General features: G+C 37.5%; 1 protein-coding gene and 1 long non-coding RNA gene across 2 annotated transcripts; both read left to right on the top strand.

Moving 5' to 3' along the window:
- The first annotated feature begins 278 nt into the window (after window positions 1-278).
- On the top strand, window positions 279-8,275 carry LOC112560501 (alpha-glucosidase-like). The gene is given in 11 exon segments (XM_025232401.1): window positions 279-1,354; window positions 1,686-1,802; window positions 1,805-1,864; window positions 2,074-2,231; window positions 2,529-2,654; window positions 2,982-3,107; window positions 3,424-3,545; window positions 4,064-4,253; window positions 4,462-4,647; window positions 5,054-5,187; window positions 5,814-8,275. Coding segments are annotated over 11 exon segments (1,437 nt in total). The 5' UTR covers window positions 279-1,161; the 3' UTR covers window positions 5,839-8,275.
- Window positions 8,276-13,930: 5,655 nt separating this feature from the next.
- Window positions 13,931-16,094, top strand: LOC112560543. The gene is made up of 2 exons (XR_003098553.1): window positions 13,931-14,081; window positions 14,344-16,094. It is a non-coding gene; the product is annotated as an uncharacterized LOC112560543 (long non-coding RNA).
- Window positions 16,095-20,502: the final 4,408 nt, after the last annotated feature.

Genomic DNA, 20,502 nt, shown 5'->3' with positions numbered 1-20,502 from the left:
GTTGTTTTGATTTTTTTTATCGGGCTGTGCTGTATGAGACCTGACCTACATGCAGTATAAGTATTAAATAGACGGTAAACATTGTCGGTAGAGGCCATGCAAGCAGCACGTTATATACGAGCGATGTTTACCGACGATTTAATACCTGTACTCTGTGTACTGCGTGTAGTTATTGTAGTCACGAATTCAGGAAGAAAATGTGTCTGGCGTGAAAGACACTCCATTTTGTATGCTTCACTGTCGTCTGCATGAAAATATTTCTTTTGTTTTTACGAGACGTAAAACCCTCGTCATACAACAACAATCATAGAATCACAAATCTATATATAGCCACGGCCTTACAGCCAGCGCCTAAATTAGATTGCATTACGTCACTTCCGCGCTCAGTTGACCCCGCCGGGTCATGGACAGACACGGAATGTGTTGCGTCGTATGGCTAACCCCATGGGTTTGCAATCGTTGTTTTTGACTGCGTTGTAACTACGTGTCGAGCATCGTTTGGTGGTGTCATCACACGGTGAATAGTGGTTTATTATGCAGCATTTCAAAAAGTTCACGCGCTGTCATCATTATTTCGCCCGTGAAGTATGGCGAAAGTGAAGAGAGACGGCCTTGACACGTGATCTGCCGTCAGAGTGTTGTCGTCTGCTTCAGCCTGCGCAGAAAGTGATGAGTGACATTATAGACCGCAATTTTTTTTCTCCTTGGGTTTTTCCTTTTTCTCTCTCTTTTAAAAGAGTAAGATAGCCAGGGATTGTGTTTGTCACCCTAATTATTAAACATGACGTTTGATCAACTGGAACTTTGCCTTCTTTCAAAGTACCTGATTGGTAGACGTCTTCAGCGGTTAAAGGGAAGTAATCCATACTAGATCAAATCCTGAGTGTACCAGTAGTTATCTTTCTTGTGTATACATTTATGCACCGTGCCATGTGTTGTACTACGATACCCTAGTCGAGAAAGTTTCTACCCCGGTTGGGCGCAGCGATGGCGCGCCGTAACTCGTCAAAAGTAAAGTACAAGAGGGTTCAGACAGATGCTTGCAGAGTTAGTGACCCTGACGACAATGATGGCGAAGACAGCGATGTAAAAGAGAAGCCAGTCATCAACACCAAAAGAGGATAAAACAAGATCGTGGAAAGTCTCGAAGGTTTTACTTTCATGCAGTGGCTGGTGTACTTGTTATGCTTGGTTGTAGTAGCCATGACTGGTGTGCTGTGGTTGTATATCAAGATGTCCGGCGTTCATTCAGTGTTACAGGAGACTTCAGAATGGTGGAAGAAAGCGATTGTGTATCAGATATACCCAAGATCCTTTAAAGATTCAGACGGCGATGGTATTGGTGACATCAAGGGTGAGCGTTGAGAAGCGTTTTCATTTATGTCTGAAATTCCTCACCTCCACTATCACTATCATTATTGTTACTAAAATATAAATTTCATTCACATAGCTTGTTTTATTTGTATATTACATTGCTGTCAATAGCAGAGTAGACTTAATTTATTTCAAAGTGCTCTTTTCTGCTTTTTTCCCCTAATTTTGTGCCCTCTTCGATGCTTTTTTAAATTTATTGGTTTTTGGTTCCAGTGTTATTCTCTCAATTTCTCTTGTACCGTTATGGACAATCTCTGAGTTACAGGTCACGTGTTAGCTAAACTTTATTGAAAGTCACAGGTCACTTGCAGGTATCATTTCCAAGTTGGATCACTTCACTTACCTCAACATCGACGCCATCTGGATCAACCCCTTCTACCCGTCACCGATGCTTGACGGCGGATACGACGTCAGCAGCTTTACTGATGTAGACCTGTCTTCGGCACTTTGGGTGACTTCGACATGTTGCTTCGTAAAGCTCATGAAAGAGGTGAGAACTGTTACACACAAGTTCTGTGCCGTCAGTCTCGACTTCTGACCAAGCATATAATAATAACTGATTCGTCGATGTTTTGGACACACATATATATTTTCATATCTGTACGTAATGTGTAGTTGTATGCGTATGTGTGATATTTTTAGATTTATATATGTGTGCCATGTATGTGTTTATGTCTTCACAAACATGTTTACAATCAGGTATCCGCGTCATTATCGACTTCGTGGCCGGCCATACCAGTTCGGACCATCCGTGGTTCCGAGACAGCGTGAACAGAATCTCACCCTACACAGACTTTTACATCTGGGCCAACGGCACGGTGCAGGAAGATGGCACCATTTCTCCTCCAAATAACTGGGTAAAATTTGACGATTTTTTTTCCTGTAGTAAAACCTCAATTTACTTCTTATTCTTAACTTCTGCTGTCATTACTGAGAAGCAATATTATTTTTATTTCTCGCCTACCTAGATGTTTGCAAAGCGAACTTTGTATTTAGACTGTGTGTAATGCTTATCTTTTGCATCACCTTTTCCATTTTCGAAAACTTTTTTTTCTTAAGCTACTGATTTTCCTTCTGAATTTTTGTTGCTGGACTCGATTCTTGCTGGTTCCGCTCTGTAGTCTGGAAGCTCTTTGCCTATGTCCTTCGCCTAGATGAGCACGTTTGGCCACTCAGCGTGGACGTGGAGAAGGGAACGACAGCAGTTCTACTATCACGCCTACTTGCCTCAGCAGCCTAACCTTAACTATGGAAACGGCACTGTCCAAAGCTTCATGAAGGTAGGTAGTATCAGCTGGGCAATGAAGCGGCACAGTCCGTGATTCAGTATGTGTTGCTAGTAATACACTGACATATTAACCCCTCGAGGTCACAAGAAACGGTAAATACTATAAAATATTGCGCTTTTGTGTAATTGTATATCGCTCTGATTGCATGTACACAAATTTGCGAGCTTTACTAGCCTCCCTTTAATGCATGTGTTCACAGCATATATTTACCACAAAACTTGCTTTCACACAACGTCGTAGCTTTGACCTGACAGGAGGTCGTTCGTTCTACACGCGCACGTTTTATGCTATGTAATATGACGTCATTAACTCGACCGGGAGGTCATTCGGTTTTGGATGGACCGTGGAGTGGACGGACTGAGGGTGGACGCTGTTTATCACCTGATGGTGTCACGTGACAAATACCCCGACAAACCTCGCAGCTTCGCGCCAGGATTTGAATCGGTACGTTAGCGAAGATGTCGTTAAGAACATTTGACATAACGCCTCAGTTTTTTTTTTTTTTTTTTTTGGCAATGGTTTGCACTATTATGGGTATGTCTCTACAACCTAAAGTCATTAGGAATCAAAGGAGGATCAGGGCGAAAGCTTCACTGTATATTAGTTATTTACTCAAGTCGGTTTTAAATGGCGTCTGATGCAAGTCTCGGCTACTACATAATCTTTAGTCTCGGTAAACTAAGCATACGCGAAATGAAACCCTTTATTCTGAAACTTCAGGAACACATCACCAGATTCTCCTCTCCTTGTTCTGTACCAGTGGCAAGCCAAATATTACAACAACAGCATGACACAAAATATTCCGGAGATCGGACCCATTGTCAGAGACTGGAGAAAAGTCTTGGACTCCTACACAAGGGAGAGTGACAAGTACAACTCAAAGTGAGTCACCTTTTGCAGAAAGCTTTGAGTTCTGTGTTTAATATATATAATATTATATTGGTATATCAAACTAGCAAATCAAGTGTTAGTTGTCCCTGTTGTGCAATCTTTGTTTGGTATTAATCCAATTACTTAGTTTATATTTACCATTATATCAACTGTTTGCTGACAATTGTATTTCTTGCATGATTGACTGTCGGTTCGTTTGTAGTCTTTGTGTGTAGTCTGTTTAGCTTGCATCCAAAGGAAAATACGCTTACCGTCCTAAATTATTATTGTTGTAATTATTACTGTAATTAATTAATATTGTGATTATCCCAAGCTATAAAATAACGAGTACCAACGAGGTATACATGCTGTGTATTTACAATACATTCACGGTATGTTTCACGATAGCCACACTTGTTAGAGATTGTCTAGTGTTTATCAGTGCTCATGAAAGCAAAATTCGTGCAATCTGAAAAACAAATTAAGAAAATGGGTGTAATAACTTACATGACCCCATTTTTTTCTGACAGGTTTATGGTGGTCGAAGTTAATGGCCCACGGGAGGTGCGAAACCCTTACTATGACTACGGTGCGGATTTTCCCTTCAACTTTGACCTTTTGAAAGCTATAAGGACCAAGACTTGCGATGCTTTGTGCTTTTATGAAAACATCAAGCAAGAATATGAAAGTTTGCCAGAAGGCAAATGGCCAAATTTTGTGGTAATACTCTTAAATGATTGGTACAGTTTGTTTCTTTTATCTCTGAATTAGGAATATAAAGATTATAATAAAACAACTTATTGTCTTTTTTGTTTTGTATTATTGACAAAGGGTACTTCAGCTTGAGCAGAAGTCTATGCAAGGGTATTTTTTTTCAGTTTATAGTTTGTTCATCGCTAATGTTTGTTTTGATCACGTGCCTTGCCAGCTATCCAATCACGACGGCGCGAGGGCCAGCAGTCGCCTGGGTGCACGCTTTGTGGATGCGCTGCACGTGTTGTTGCTAACAATTCGTGGAACTCCCACCACCTACTATGGAGAAGAGATCGGCATGCAGAATGTCAACGTGTCTTATGAAGACACTCAGGACACCTTTGGGAAAAACTATGGTCCAGTGAGTATAAACTATAAAGCCATTAGATTGTGTGCGAGTGCTCATGTACATGTGTGTTAGCTCGTTTGGAATTTTCCAGTTTGCATCTTTTTGTGTAAAACTTATGAAGAGAGAGAACTGAAAAGAAAGTGTGAAAAGCGGAGACATGATGGACGAGAAAAATGAATAAATGAAAAAATGAATGAATGACAGTAACAGCAGTCGGGCTTCTTGACGGTTCAGGACGATCATATCATTTTACAAGAAGCTACCAAACATTTCTTTTCAGTGTGCGGTCACGATTACTAGTGCCAAAATAAATCTCAGCATCAATACGGGTTGAACACGTTAAAACTACAACTGAACATGTTGCATTGTTCATTTCTATTTTTACAATTTTGAAGAATTGTGCATATTGTACAAACAGGACCTTTACACCAAGGTGTCCAGAGATCCGGGTAGATCCCGATGCAGTGGGATGACAGCCCCAACTCTGGCTTCAGCACAGCCTCCAAGACTTGGCTGCCAGTTCACCCGAATTATAAGACAGTTAATGTGGAGGTGGGTGAACTTAATATAGTGTGCATATCTCCATACCGATCTATACAGACAGCAGCTACTCAACAGAGACATAGCCTCCCCCGAAATAGCGATCAGTCTTGCGGTTAGTACTCATCATGTCGAGATGCCACCGGTTCCACACTCTTTTATAATGAGCCCACTCTAGGAGACTCAGTTTACCAGGTAAAAGGCTAATAAAATCCACCTTCCACCTGCAACTCACTTCCTTTAAAGCCACTGATGTATGGAACCTTTACTGCCCCTTTAAAGCAGCATTTGTCTAAGGAGGATCTGTGAGAACCTGACAAGAAACTGGGGATCGAAACCGAGGCTATACTTACGGACCGAGAAACAAAAGACAGACATGGTGCAGACCTTCCTCCTTCTCTATAACTACTGCCTGCATCAGCCGTTTACTGTATTTTATAAACCGGACTTCTTTTCAGTTTGTAAAGTGATTTCTTTTGTCCAGTGATTATCTTACATAAGCTACATATATATTATGCTGCTTGCCATAAAATATTGTATAATATAATTTATTTAGTAATTTTAATCATCGAGCAAAGTATCAAACAATAAAACAATATGATGTAAATTGACGATTTTTTATGATTACATTTTTTCAGGCGCAAAAAAGTTCGAAAGAAATGACGACTCTCAAGCTGTACCGGGAGTTATCTCTCTTGCGGAAAGGGCCCTCCTTGTCGTATGGATCGTTACAGTTCTGCGTCGTGACCTCCAATATTCTGTCTTACGTCCGTTCAGAGCCCCACCACCCAGCATTCCTTGTTATTATCAACTTAGGAAACGAAACTGCAACTCACGATTTTCATGTTGCTCCTGTCGAAAGGAAAAACAGCTCGAGCCAAGGTTTCAACTTCCGCGGCCTGCAACAGCGGACGGTTTGTCAAGGACAGAGTTGTTTCTTTGTCATCTGTGACCCTTGAACCTGGAGATGGACTCGTGCTGGAGTTGTCGTGATAGTGAGAGACAGAGGACAATCGGCAGAAATGCTTGAGAGCTACATTTAAGGCAGATGTGACAGTACTGAGTAGAAAATCAGTTGTGATATGTAGAGATGCTCGGCTCTAGATGATTATTGTTTTCAGTCTGCTCTAAGATTTGGTTGTGTCTGTTTTCATGTGAATTGTCAGTCGTGACTGTCTCTGTATCCTGAACTACAATGAACAGGAAATGGCGGAGACTGTCAGTTATTATGATCTCTTGTACTTTTCTTCCACCCTCATGCAATAAGTAATAGACTGTCACCAGAGAGTCTTATTGCAGTGACTAAATGTTTGCAGAGCTTTTAAAAATCATCATCAGCTAACGGCATTATAGCCCTCCTCCTCCTCCTCATCATCATCATCATCATCATCATCATCATCGTCGTCGTCCTCCTCGTTGTCTTCCTACGTAAACTCGACGAAAGCTCACAAAAGCCTCTCCTGTTAAGGGTTTTAGAATTGTTCCGTATAGACGGGCTCACTGGCATCAAAGTATTAAGAACATTCAAGTGTTGTCTCTTTCTATCTATATATATATATGTGTCGGTGACGCAAATTACAAAAGAAGAAAGATCAAGCCGTGCTTTCCTTACAACATGCCGATAAAAATATTCTTGAAAGACTACAGTTGTACAGAGACAAGTAAGGACTTGCAAAAAAGCAACCTCCTTTCCATGAAGGTCGTTACAAACACCTCTTGCTGTCCGATTATAATGATTATTGTTATGATTATTGCTGATTATTGTTATGATTTGTATATTCTGTTACATTTGGGTTTAAATATTTGTAGTAATAGTACTCTTTTCATAATTACCTACCATTTTATGTGAGCCTTTTTCCATTGTGTTGGTTTTTATTGATAGGACGTTACTGTATCACCGAGGACTGTTGTTTCCTAACCTTCGAATGTCTCGCTACCCTTTCTGGCCATGATATAGCCTTAGTTGCTGGCACGGTGTGAAACTAATGAACAAACAAACATTGTCCCCAGCCAGCACTCACTCTGCCCATGTTTCATGACACCAGGGTTAAAGAGTTGTGGCAAAATGTTCACTGGTCACTGCTCAATTGTATTCTGTATGTTGGTGAAAAGTAAACGGCCTATGTTCTCCTCTGTCTGTCCGTAAAATTAGCCATAGATTAAAAAAGTCCTACCAATGAAGGAATTTTTTTTTTTTTTTTTACTGTTTCCAATTTGTACTGATTTTAAAGTCCCTCTAAATGAGAGAATAGTAAATAGTTTACATAGACAATAGTCAATAGTTTCAGAGTAGAAAAACTATCGAGAACCGTATTCAGTCCTAGCAGAAATGGCGACTGAAGAGACAAATTAATGCAGTCATAGAAAAAAACATTGTTTGTTGAAAATATTTACAGCAAACTCATCTTGTAAGTGCTTGTTACTCTGAAACCCACAGTTTGTCGTTTTCGCCAGGTTTTGTTACCTCCTTCATGCTGTTGCAGGTACATCTACTGATAGACTGATCAGCAACAAATAAAAGGTTTATTATGTGAAAGAACAGAAAAAAACTTTACTTGTTGTTTTAATTAGAGGAGCTTTGCTTCAGTTTAATAACTGATTATTTTCCTTTACTATTTTTAAAAAAAGACATTTTGATTATTAACAACTTTAAAAGTTTTATGGCGTGCACAAAGAACACTCATATACTGCACACGCATGCGCACAAAAGATCTCAGAAAAAAACACATTTGTGGATGGACTTCCATCTAATGAAGCCTTTTAAAAGATCGTGTTGCTAAACTAAATACTTGAAGAATAATTACAATGCGCAGGCAGAAGCAATTCATTAAGAACCATGACATATACCTCGTGAAAATATCAGAAGCTCATTTTTAAAATATTGAATTTTTGTATATTTATATATTTTTATGAATATCCGAATCATGTCTTTCGTTTGAAACAAAAATGCAATAAAGTTTCTTTATGCTACTTGTACTCAAGAAGAATGTTAATGATTGTCTTTGATGACACAAAGTCAATGCTTACCAAGAACGAATATCTTCAGACATTTTGCAATCTACTAATGGTCCATGAAAAAAAAATAAACACTTTTCACAAATTTTCATTGCTGAATTTTTGCCATTGACTAACTTTGACATTTCTGAAATTCTCAGATAATTTGTATCAGGTTTTAGTAAAGAATATTACTTGGTTCATTAATATTTCTACCAGTGGGTTAGTACTTATTTAAGGAGGAAAGAGCTTGATTGATTAGTCCGTATCTGACTCTGCTAATGAAGCAGAGAGATTTGTTTCTCTTAGTGTGTCGAAGAGAAGAAATGTGTTCAGAAGTCAACACTAGCAAAGAAGTGTCTGTCTAACTGAAAACAAATGGTCACAGAAACTCGAAATGGCTGAAAACAGTTTAGAAGCTACGGAAAAACTTATCTGGAAAACAGTAGCTCCCTTTATTCTCACCCTGGGAACATTTGGCAATATAATGACCGTGTGGGTTTTTTCCAGGATGAAGGAGCAGCATGCCAGTCTACCTTTTTATCTCTCAGTCTTAGCAATATCAGACCTCGTAGTCCTGTACACCGATGGACTGCGAAGATACATAATGTTTCAATTCGGAGTCGACTTTTCTGCCCTTGGACGATACTGTTTGCAAAATAGACCGTTGGTTGTCCCTGTCCAGTGGCCTCTTCTCATCCTGGCTTCTCGCTGCCATGGCGATGCAGCGATCCGCTTCGGTGATTTGGCCTCATCGAGTGAACTCTGTGTGTACGAAGAAAAGAGTTCGAATTTTTGTTGTTCTTCTCGCTTGCTTCTCCTTGCTGCTGCAGTCTCACATTCTCTACGGATTTCAGGTGATGACACTGAGTGTGGGGAAACATCACGAAGTTCACATGGTGTTCAGTTACTTACACTGATCTGTCTTATAACACATTCTACCTCAAGTATTGGTACGTGATTGAGTTCCTGTTCGCTTGTACCCTGATTCCGTTTCTAGTTCTCATAGGTTCGAACGTAGTGTTAATCAAGACAGTGACAGTTTCCATTCAGGGTAATTTTTCTACCTCTACAGGAGGACTGACCTCCCAGCAAATCAACTCTCGGGAAAGAAGAGCGACATCGATGACTGTAACATTAATAGTTACCTCTCTTTCCTTCATTTTGTTTACTTCGCCTTTTGCTATGTATTCACTGACCTACCAGTTCTTTTTCATGGACGCTCATCTCAGCACTGAAAAATACGCAGTCCTTAATTTTGTTCTTTCGGTTACAATACTTGTATATCATGTCAACTACTCCATTGATTTCTATCTGTATTGTTTAAGCGGTAAAACATTTAGAAAAGAATTTCGTAGATTGTTGTGTAACCTACGAAACACTTCAGCTACAAAGAATAAAGTATCACGACAGTAGAAGCATCTCGTCCATCATATTGAAAAAAAATGTGTTCACAAATAAATTTTTACCCTCTCGAGGAATGATGGATTATCACACCATAAAGAGGCATCAGACTTAAGAAAATCACGGGTTTATCTATTTAAACGATTTATTTCTCACAGCAATATTTAGAACGCTGGAATGCTGGAGAAAAAAATATTACTGACTTAAAGAAAGGAAGTTCGTTCTCGTCGGTATACATTCTTCGGACCTTCAGTTGTTGAGCGGCATTGCTCGATCTTGATCATTGTCATCTTTGTTGTAGTATTTATTCTCAAACCGACAATCCACGGTAAAACTTATCTTGCCTCAATACACAGTTGACCTCGTAAGGTTCCGAAATAATCATTTTTCAAGCGTTAAAGAAATATTTTAAACTGTTGTTGATTTTTATGCCTCAGTATTCCAAGATTGATGAAAGATAAACGACATCAAACATCAGTGAATTCAAAAGAAAGCCGCTTTATGTTCTGAATGACTATAAATAATTTTCAAAAGATAAAAAAACGATAACTATATCAGTAGGGGAGTTGATAAGTTAGGCTGGAGTTGGGTACAGACACGCAGTGCATTACCGCTAGTTGACCCAGTCGTAGGGTGAGTACCCGACTCAGTTAAGGGCTGGAAATAAATAAGATATCGAGGGAGAGAAGGTAAGAGACCACACACACACAAAGTGCTGGACTGACGAGGTGTCTGATACACCATTCCCACTCGACAGAAAGATAGTGGAACTACCTTTTCTTCCAATTACATAAGTCAAGGTTACCATACACCTCTACAAGGCTTTTTCAAAGAGAGCCGTATATTCATGTGCTGACGAATATTCCCACACTCATAATCTCGTCCAGACACTCATCGTTACTGCGAGCGTGTCCTTTCATGTGACGGGAGGAACACCTGTTCATTTTCTACAATCTACAGCATGGTATTGAAGTCCTGACCAGACTGCTAAATAATGTCCTGTATTCGTGTAAAACTTGTTGGGTGTGTGATTCGGTTCTTTATTTTTTATTTTTATGTAAGTTTCGGACTGTATTTATATTTGGGGAATAGTATATAATGTATTGAAATCATTGTCATATTTTTGAAGGTTTTTGCCTTTTTTCCAAGTGTTTGTTGTTTTTTCTTTTATTCTGTCTTCTGTGTTCGACGTGGTCTGATGCTCACGAAGAGCGGCAACAGCAAATGGCTGTATCATGTTTCTGATTGCTGGAAGCTTTATAACCATGTGTGACACGAAAACATTTTGATCAAAGACTTATACTACAGAGAGAAGGGTTAGTGTCATGTGTTCCTTGTATAGTGAAGTTAATCATTTTGTTTGTTTTTGACTTTAACATTACCGAGGCCATTACTGAGTGGTTTTGAAACATTTAGCGTTTGCTAACATCGATACCAGTTATTATTCTTGACCGTTTAATTACCTTTGTAAATGTATATATACATTATAAAAATTCTTTTCATGATTTATACTGGTAGACAAGAGTATTTTGACGCTATAAATAGATATCAACAAGAAATTTAATCGCGAATTTAGTCAACAACTCAGATACGTGTTTCTCAAGTCAACTTAGTTTCACTTCCGAGAAACTCATTATCGTCTAGAAAGTTGTTCAGTGTGACTGAGCACACAAGAGTACAAGGGAAATGTTTACCACTTGCAATATTCAGTTATTAAAATTGTATCCATCCCGTTAATCGGACTGTAGCGGACAGATCACACCTATTGAAAACGCTTCTAATTCCTACCTCAGTGTGTATACCGCTACGAAACTGGAATCTAGTTTATTTTATCTTCCTACTTCACAAAGATTTAGTCTGAAATTCATTTAAGTACCACTTGCCTAACTCCTTCTAAATAAGATTTTCTTTAATCATTCGGGATATATTTAAATGTTTGATTTCCTACGTTTAAGACAGTGTCTTCCCACAGAAATTGCAAAATCTTTTTAAAGTGGTTTACTGAAGCATCAGAAAAGGAAAGTCCTTCTGCTGTATTTCCTCATGATGAACTCGAGAAATGTTTCACATGGATTTTCAATACTAACAGATAAAGGTTTTGCAGTTTAGTCGTATAGTAAAATTTATCTACTCTCTGACGGCCAGATGTTGACGAAAGCATGACTGTGAGCGTTAAATATATTATTTACGATATTATTTTACTAAAATATGTTACTTATTATAATTATAATTAAATTATATTTGGAGGTTGAGAAACGATCTACGTGAGGACCGTACAGACTATAAGGTACCTGGAAGTGTTAGGAGCTGAACCCTAACACCTGAGCTGACACAGAAAAAAATAAAGTTAGAAATAAACAAATTAACATGTAGTTTTCTAAAAAGAGTTTTAGGAGGGCAGCAATAGCAACAAGTATCCTAAAGTCAGTGTAATCATCATCTATAATTTTCTTAAATTGTGGAAACATACCCCAATCACATTGAAATAATTATGTGTTCTCTTACTAAGAAGGAGCCGTTGATTATGATATATTGAGAGAAGTTTTCAAGCAGCAAATGTGTTCACCACTTCTCTCTGCCTTTGTCTCTCCCTCTCTCTTTTTCCCTCTTACCTTCTTCTTCTGTTGTTTGACACAGACCCTGCAAGTGGTAATTAATCTACTACAACTATTGTGTGTGTGTGTGTGTAAAAGTGGAAAGAGAGAGTGTGAGACTGTAAGTTAATAGAGTTCCACTCCTATATCTTAACATTGTCTATGAAAGCCCTTTGCTCATGAATTATTGCACGACTTCTTTTTTCTGCAGAAATAAGAAACGTTTACACGGTAATCCATGTTTGGATAATTAACAAATAAAATTTTTGAAAGTTTTATGTTTTTCTAATTTATTTCCGCCTTCACTGTATTGTTACTACTATCGTGGGAATTTATGAGTCAGAAAAAGGAATGACTCGTGTGTGTGCGCACAAACACATGCATGTTCGTAATGGCAAGCACATAGACAGACACGAATAATGAAGGACAGGGAAGCACACATACTAAAGAAGGCAATGAGACAGGGAAACAGAGACATGAGTATAGGGATAGAAACCGAACCACCGACATCAATACTGTCTGCCGCTTACTTAACTCTACAATTCTCAATTTCTTGCTCAACCAACTTTGGGATGAACTGTATAAAGTTAATAGTAAACAGACACAGGTAGAAAATGTGGAACAGACATGTAGCACACCTTTCATCAGAAACAGGTTTCAGGTATCATGCAACAGCAGGCAGACTATTTGACTAGAACATAATATGGATTTAGTCACTGGACACCACTTAACATGATCCTCAAGCCGAGTTTTAATTACACCTTCTATGAACTGTGTACTCATACATTACATTCTCAGGAAAGTCGTTGTCCCTGACACTCACATCCGGGCCACTCTCGCCATCATCGGACCTTTGCGTTTTCTTTCGATCCTGAGCAAAGACAAACTTTACCTGTCTCGTACAGGCTGTCTGTTTTTAACTAGAAAAGGAATTTCACAACACTTGTTACTGTAAATACAGGAAAATGAAAAAGAAACAATAATTTACTCACATCAAAGGGCTACTCGTAAAAGTTACATGACACTGCTTGAAATTCTCACAACTCGTGAAGGTCCAATAGAAATTCAAAACAGCCTCCATTGCCCGCACCTACTGTCTGGCACCTGCGTGTCTCAGTGGGAAAAAGTGCTGGGATGAATATGGGTACTCAACACGTGCACACCATGTCACCTGTCAGCGACAATCCCAGAACAATAAACATTGCGTTGTTTTAAATTTCAAAACAAAACAAAGATATTTTTACTTGAGAATGGACTGTTTCAAATATGGCAATGAAAAATGAGATCTGCTTCTGATATATTAACAAAAATTACTTTATAAATCGAAGAATGTTTCAATAAAATGAAAATAATCTTCACAAAAGCTTAAATGGTGTTTCTTAACCTATTCACATGAGTCCAAATCTATTTACAGCGATTCAGAAAAAAGAAGAGGTTACATAAACGTTTAAAATGTTTGGAACAGTCCACTTACGATAGTTTTGGGTTTGTTTGTTTGTTTTTTTTTTTTTTTACTTCTCTTCAGTCCCAAGATGGGATGACATTCATGGAACGTGGTGATGGGGATGTAGTGTGGTATGGTGACGACGACGACGACGACGACGACGACGATGACGATGATGATGATTGAAAATGTTTACATTAATTACTAATTCTCTCAAAGCTGATTAATTTTTATTAATCAAAATGTATCAAATATAGAAGGAACACAACCGTTCGGAAGAGCTTTGTGACGATTCTAAGGAAGAAATTAACCAGCATGATAATGTTCAACCCATATATAAAGCGAAAATCATCTTTAATCCGCTACTAAGCTAATGCAGCCTTTTTGGATCGTCGAAGTCTGAAGTCTTCTCATCAACCTGCACCTGGTCTAACACAAGGCATTCGCAACCTAGCCCAACTTTTTTCTAGGTAAGCAACTTTTTCTCTTTACGACAAGAAATTTCTTGACAAAATAATCAGCAGCAGCCTAACGAAGTTTATTCAAAAGATGTGTCTAGCAAATGATCTAAAGCGAACGATAAGCTTAACAATACCAAGAGAAGTCATGTTTGTCATTGAAGGATAGCTTTTGAGTTTCAAAAATACAGCGTACTTTGATTACTGAAATGAATATCATGTAAACCAAAATTAAAAACGAACATCAACAGTTCATATTGTTTTTATTTTTCAGTTTTATTCTATCTTGTTCGAGTTATTAGAACAAAAATGAAGGTCCTCCTCCTGTCAGTGCTTCTGATAGTACTTCTCCACTGTCATGGAGGCCTTTCAATGATGGGTGCACAGGGTGGAGATGACGAAAATCAACGATACGCCAACTTGCACGAGCTGGTCAAGAAAATTAGGGATGATCTACTGAATCGAGGAATCATTGAGGGAAGAATGCAGTTTGCCTTCTTGCTGCTAGGCGACGACACTTTGTTAAATTCTGTCAGATCTTTCAGCCCTAACCCTAGTCTCCTCTTTGCCAGACTTAACCGGAATCGAAATAGATACAATGATTTATTGGTAGCTATACCAAAAGGACCGCGTCACGCTGAGATCATCCTTCTCAGTGAACTGTATCCACTTTATAAAGCTTACATGAAAAAGCATGATCACAGCCCTGAGTTTATTCTCCTGTACTCTAATCGCATGCCGTGTGAAAGCTGTACCACTGAAATAATAAATTCAAAAAATAGTCGTGGTGCACAAATGCCTGGTGTGAAGTGGTTTGTTGGGTATCCATGTAGGAAACAGTACACGTGTGCCTGACATTAATGACCAGACAACTAAAGAGAATGTTGCTCGCTTGAAGGCCAATGGCATCCGCGTATTCAAAGTCAACTTTCTCGAGACGCCCTCACTGTTCAGCGAAATAGAACAAAGGAAGAGAGAACACATTCAGTAAACAATCTTGAAGTCTCTCTTTTTGTCTAGTTAAAGTGTTTAACGACAGAAGAAGTAAATAAATGTTATGCACTGATTTTAACTTTCATTGCGATACACAAGTTTTATTTTTTTCTTTTCGTACATTTTCGGGATGAAAAACGAGATTTCACTCCCACCTCTTCCCCTATTTCATTTTTTTTCTTATATTGCCAAAATGAAATTGCTATTGTCTGCCTCAAAACTTCATGTGTTTTCATACTTGAATGACACACAATGTTACTCCTACTGGTTTCTAAATAGAAAACTGCTTTTCATGGTTATAGACACAAATAATGAACTAGTAAGTACTGCTATTTATGTGGCTATAGACACAAATCTTGAAAGACTGTTAACCTAACGGTTCTCGTTTTTTCAACCTACTTTTTTATTTCATTGCTAATAATTTCTTGAATAAGTTTTTAAGTTGTTAAATGTATGCGTTGGTTGAATCCCATTTGTTCACGTCCATGTGATACTGCTTCACAAGCTCATTGTCAGTGTTGTATAAAAACCAAAGCTTTTTTAAAGGTCTACACACTGAGACAGTAGACATGACTACACTGACATCATCTAGCCTACCCTTTGTCAGCGCATTTTCGTTTCTTTGCTTTTTTATTTTCTGCCAATAGTACGTGCTTTATTCATCAATGTAGTTTTCTTTTATTGAGCATTATTTACGTATTATGTTAAACTCTTCCAGCTGCCTTGCTAGGTCTTGAAATGTATATTCTAGCACTCTCTCTTTTGTGTATTTTTAATTTTTTTATATTTTTGTTGTATGGATATAACCGCTTTGCTTCACATTATTTTAAATTTTTTTGAAAATTATTTTTTTGTCATGAAGGTGACAAGTATTAGATACGTTTACTGTGTAATGATTACAATAGTAATTACTAGTAAACATGTTACGTGCTATCAAGTTGTTGTGGAGACTGTTCATCAACCATCTAATCTTTAGTTTCGCCATGCTGATTTATGCATCAATAATAATAATAAAAAGTTATGCTGATTTCAGTTTCTGTTTCTACTGCTCAAGAGTTTTTGCTATGAATGTTTTAATATTTATCGGGTTAACTGTGGACTCAAAACTAAAAGCGAACAAAGCGCTAATTTGGCTAGGCCATGTTACCAACACTTTCTTCAGACATCATGTATTTTATATATATCCTACAAAAGCAATAAAACAATGTGAACTTTTAAAATTTTGTAACAAACCAAAGCTAATTCTTTAACAAAGTTAATCCTAAACATGTGACCGAAAATCATTTCAAAAATATTACGTGGCTACAATAAAAAGAATATTGCTAATTCGAGGAAAGAATAGAGGACACTGAGACAAAAGACAGAGGAGTATATAGGACTAGAAACTGAAACACTGCCACACTAATTCTGTACAGTTCTCATGTTGTTGTTCAACCAGCAAGTAAATATTATTTTAGGATGAGCTGTAGAGACTTAGTGGTTCACCGACACCTGCAGAAGATGTCAGACATCTAGCACACCTCTCATCAGAAACAGGTCAGGAAGGGATTTCTGCAGCAGGATGCAAGCGTATGCGGGATTTTTAACTAGAACATAAGTGGTGGAAATTAGCCACCTGACACCACTTAATATAATCTTTAATAAACCTTGTTAGCTTTGCTTCGAAACCGATTTGCTACGAATTAGGTTAAGATGGATCACTTACTTTCAGTTTCTTTACATACATCCAGAAAAAGTGATAAAACACTCTACTACAACTTGTATATCAAATTCCAAACTAAAGCTTGTTCTTATAAATAAACAAAACCTATAAAATGTGACAAAAATATGTCAAGAAATATGAAAAAGGCCACAGCACACAGAATCATTGCAGGAAGTGATGGGAAACAGACAATATCTAAAAATACTTATAATTTTAAAAATTGTATCATTTATGAAAGAACCACGAGGTTTTCTACAAAAACTATAATGTTGATTAACAAATCACGTAAGTCTAATTAAACTGTTGGCTACATCAAATTTCAAGGATCAAGACTGTTGTAGACAGGAAATTAATAAAAATTCCTTCTAAGCCACCTTTAATCGGCTAATGAGATTCCAGGACGTGCAGGCAACATTTAGAATGGATCCCAGCATGCAACACGTCGCCTCTAATCGTTGATGACAACTCCTGCCTGCATCACCTGTTAAGAAACTTACTTTAGTGACTCGAGACTCGTCCCAAAAGCAGCTTTTGTGAAAGAAACTCGTTTTCAAGGTTAGTAAATTAATTTTCTCACAGTTACAATCAAGTAAAAAAGAAGAAGTAATACCAATATACGAATTATTTAAACAGTCGGTGCAATTTGCATAGGCAGCATCGCCTAACCCTATTCCGTTTTCACCCGCTTTCCACATTATTTGGTTGGAAATATAAATTGTCTTTCTGCACTTCCTCCGAGGGTCATACGGTGGTGTTCACATCACAGCTAAATAGGTAATTATTCACAGTATTTAAAACGACGTTTGATTCTATGATAATGAAAAAGGTGATGAGAAACCGGCAGTATTCTGAAACCTTGGTGATTATATAATCATGCTTAGAAGTCATATTATAAAACTTCAGCCCACATACTATTGGTGTTACAGAAGAAAATGACAACAATACTCATCATTTTGTTTTCAGCTATCTTCTTCCAACTCAACGACGATGAAAGTTCTTGTCGTCTCGGTCCTTCTGACAGTTTTGCTATACTGTCATGGCGGGTCTATCACAAAGAAGCAAGTGACGAAAAGGCAACATTATAATATTGAAGATGAATTAGTAAAGCTGGCGATTCATATAAAGTCATCCTTGTTTCAAAAATAAGCTGATCAACGCTACCAGTCAATTTGGATTTTTGCTGCTCGGCGACAACAGTCACACATATTTTCAAAATTTCAAATTGCCTGCTGAGCTCAAATTACTACTAATCACAAAATCTGATCAAACAATGAACCACAGTCTGTACGATAATTTTCTGGCAGCCCGGCCGTTCGAAAGTACAAACACATACAAATATCCAAAGAGGCCCCGTCTTAAAGACATGCACTCTGAGGACATTCTCCTGGCAGAACTCCCAGCACTTGTCAGCAAATACACAGAAAAGCACAGACATTCTCCGGATTTCATTCTTTTGTACTCATACTATATGCCTTGTGATGTGTGTACCGATAAAATAATAAATAATTTTGGAAACATTAACCGCACTGTTAGCGAAAACACCTCGCCACTCTGGTTCGTTGCTTACAAATTAGAAAGAGCAATCGTGCAAAATATATTAATGAGAAGAATACTATAATTAATACTAAAAAGCTTGAGGATAACGGCATATGTCTTACATGTTAATGGAACTAAAGATCCTACTTTACAATAAATACAAAAAAGAATATGAACTTGTTCTAAACTTTGTCTTTCTGTAGTAATGATTTGTCTTAAGACAATAAATGAAAAAAGCTGCAAACACCAATCTAACAAAAGACACTTCTTTTTGTTGGTTTAAATAATAGAGAAAAAATAAGACCACGCTTTTTTATAATACATTCCGTTAGAAGAACATTAAGTCAATATATCAAAATACTTGAAGGTAACAGCATTCATAAAAAATATGTGTGTATTCTTCCTAACATAATCAACAGAAAGAAACAATAGCGAATGCTTGTAGTAAGTGGTATTATCCCTATGAGTACATAAAAAGCAGATTGTCTTGTTTCTTATTGACTTTTGTCGTCTTATTAATGAAATGTTGTAACACATGTTTTACACGTTTCTCTTATTTCATGTTTTATATGATATTTTTAGCAATATATTTTAATAATTGTTAATAATTGTTTATCCCATTTTTAACCATTAACTATGGTTAAAACTTTTAGAATTCTTACAATATTATTTTTTATTGACTTGTAAACATAATCACTTCTCTAATGTTTTTACCTGCCATTTTATTGTTCGCACCAGCAGTGATGTTGCTGATGGAAGAAAGGCTCATTTGAATGAGAAGACTGTGTAGCCTTATTAAATTCTCTTTAACCGATTTGTTTTTATTTCTCAGAAGCAATTGCCAAGTCAGTTATTTACCTAGTGTCACTGTTTCCTACACATCCTATGTACATTGTTAAAATAACTATGCCAGTCCCCTCAGTCAATGATGTCTTTAATGAGGCTCATGATGAGCGTTGTGTAGATGTCGTCGCTTTACTCACAACTCCTTCTCTTCCAAACCCACCAGGAGTTTTTCATACTCCTCAAGACAGTACTTCGGTCACACGATGATATTATTACCATTACAATTATAATTATACTAAAAATGTCAGCGCTGATGGCTTCTAAAAGCTGCAGGTGATATCTATTGCAGGTGTGTTTTGTTATAAAACTGTGCATTCCTTCCAATCCCCTTATTCGCCTGATGATAAAACTTTTCTTAGAAAACTGTTTCACGTGTCCTTGGTCTTTGTATGTATTAATTAAGCATCAATATATGCTGAACTTACTTTCATAAGTATTAAGCTGTATTGCATTTTCCTGTGGTCAAGTCATTATGAACATGAAGTATTGCTGTTGATTTTTATCTACTGCACAGTGATTTATGTTGGTATTTCTACTATTGTATTTTTCTATTCTGTTTGATCTTAAACTTAAAATAAAAGGGGAAAAAACTCAATTCCATGGTTTTCTTTTGTTTAAATGTGAAGATAAACGAGTAGTGATAATTCCACGTTTAGTAGTGTCGCAACATCCAGTCCTGGTAACTTACACCAACATAATGACATAATGTTATTTCCAACCATTCGTTGTACTCCTACAGTTACAAACAGCCGTTACATGTTACTGTGACATAACGATATAACAGAATGCCATCATCTGCCAAAGTCTCTCCCTTCGCTACCGAACTGTAGCAAGCGTTCCACTCGTTCGTGTCCGTCTGTTAGTCTGTCAGTCTACGTCTGTCTTTCAGTCAGCTTGTCAGCCTCTCTGTCGATCATCACAAAATACAAGAGAGAAGTTTTTCTGTAGACTGTATGACAGGGGTAGGCAAAGTACCGGCCCCTGACGTCTTTGGACAGGTGCTCCTCTGACAAATGTACTTGTTTTTAGATTTTAAAAAAATTTAACTTAAGTTTATTTAAATTAAATTTAATTTATTAAGAAATCGTCAGTCCATAAAATTGTAACAATGCACAAATAACAAATAACGTGGCTGATATGTCTGATCGTCCAGTGAGAGCATCAGTGGAGGCTGCCTCTTGGAAATCCTGATTTTAAAGTTTTATTGTGAGCGAACTCAAAAAGCTTTACTTTTCATATTTATCTTGGTATGTGAGCATCATTTGTTTCCCATCCCATTTTCACTAGGTTTGTTGTGTAGTCAGCTTGACGTAGGTAACCGGTATAACTTAGAATGTTGAGACGGACCCACAAGTA

The sequence above is a fragment of the Pomacea canaliculata genome, linkage group LG3, assembly GCF_003073045.1.
Source record: "Pomacea canaliculata isolate SZHN2017 linkage group LG3, ASM307304v1, whole genome shotgun sequence".
NCBI classification, from domain to species: domain Eukaryota; kingdom Metazoa; phylum Mollusca; class Gastropoda; order Architaenioglossa; family Ampullariidae; genus Pomacea; species Pomacea canaliculata.
Note: the sequence above shows the minus strand (reverse complement) of the source record. Positions and strands in the feature narration are given on the sequence as shown.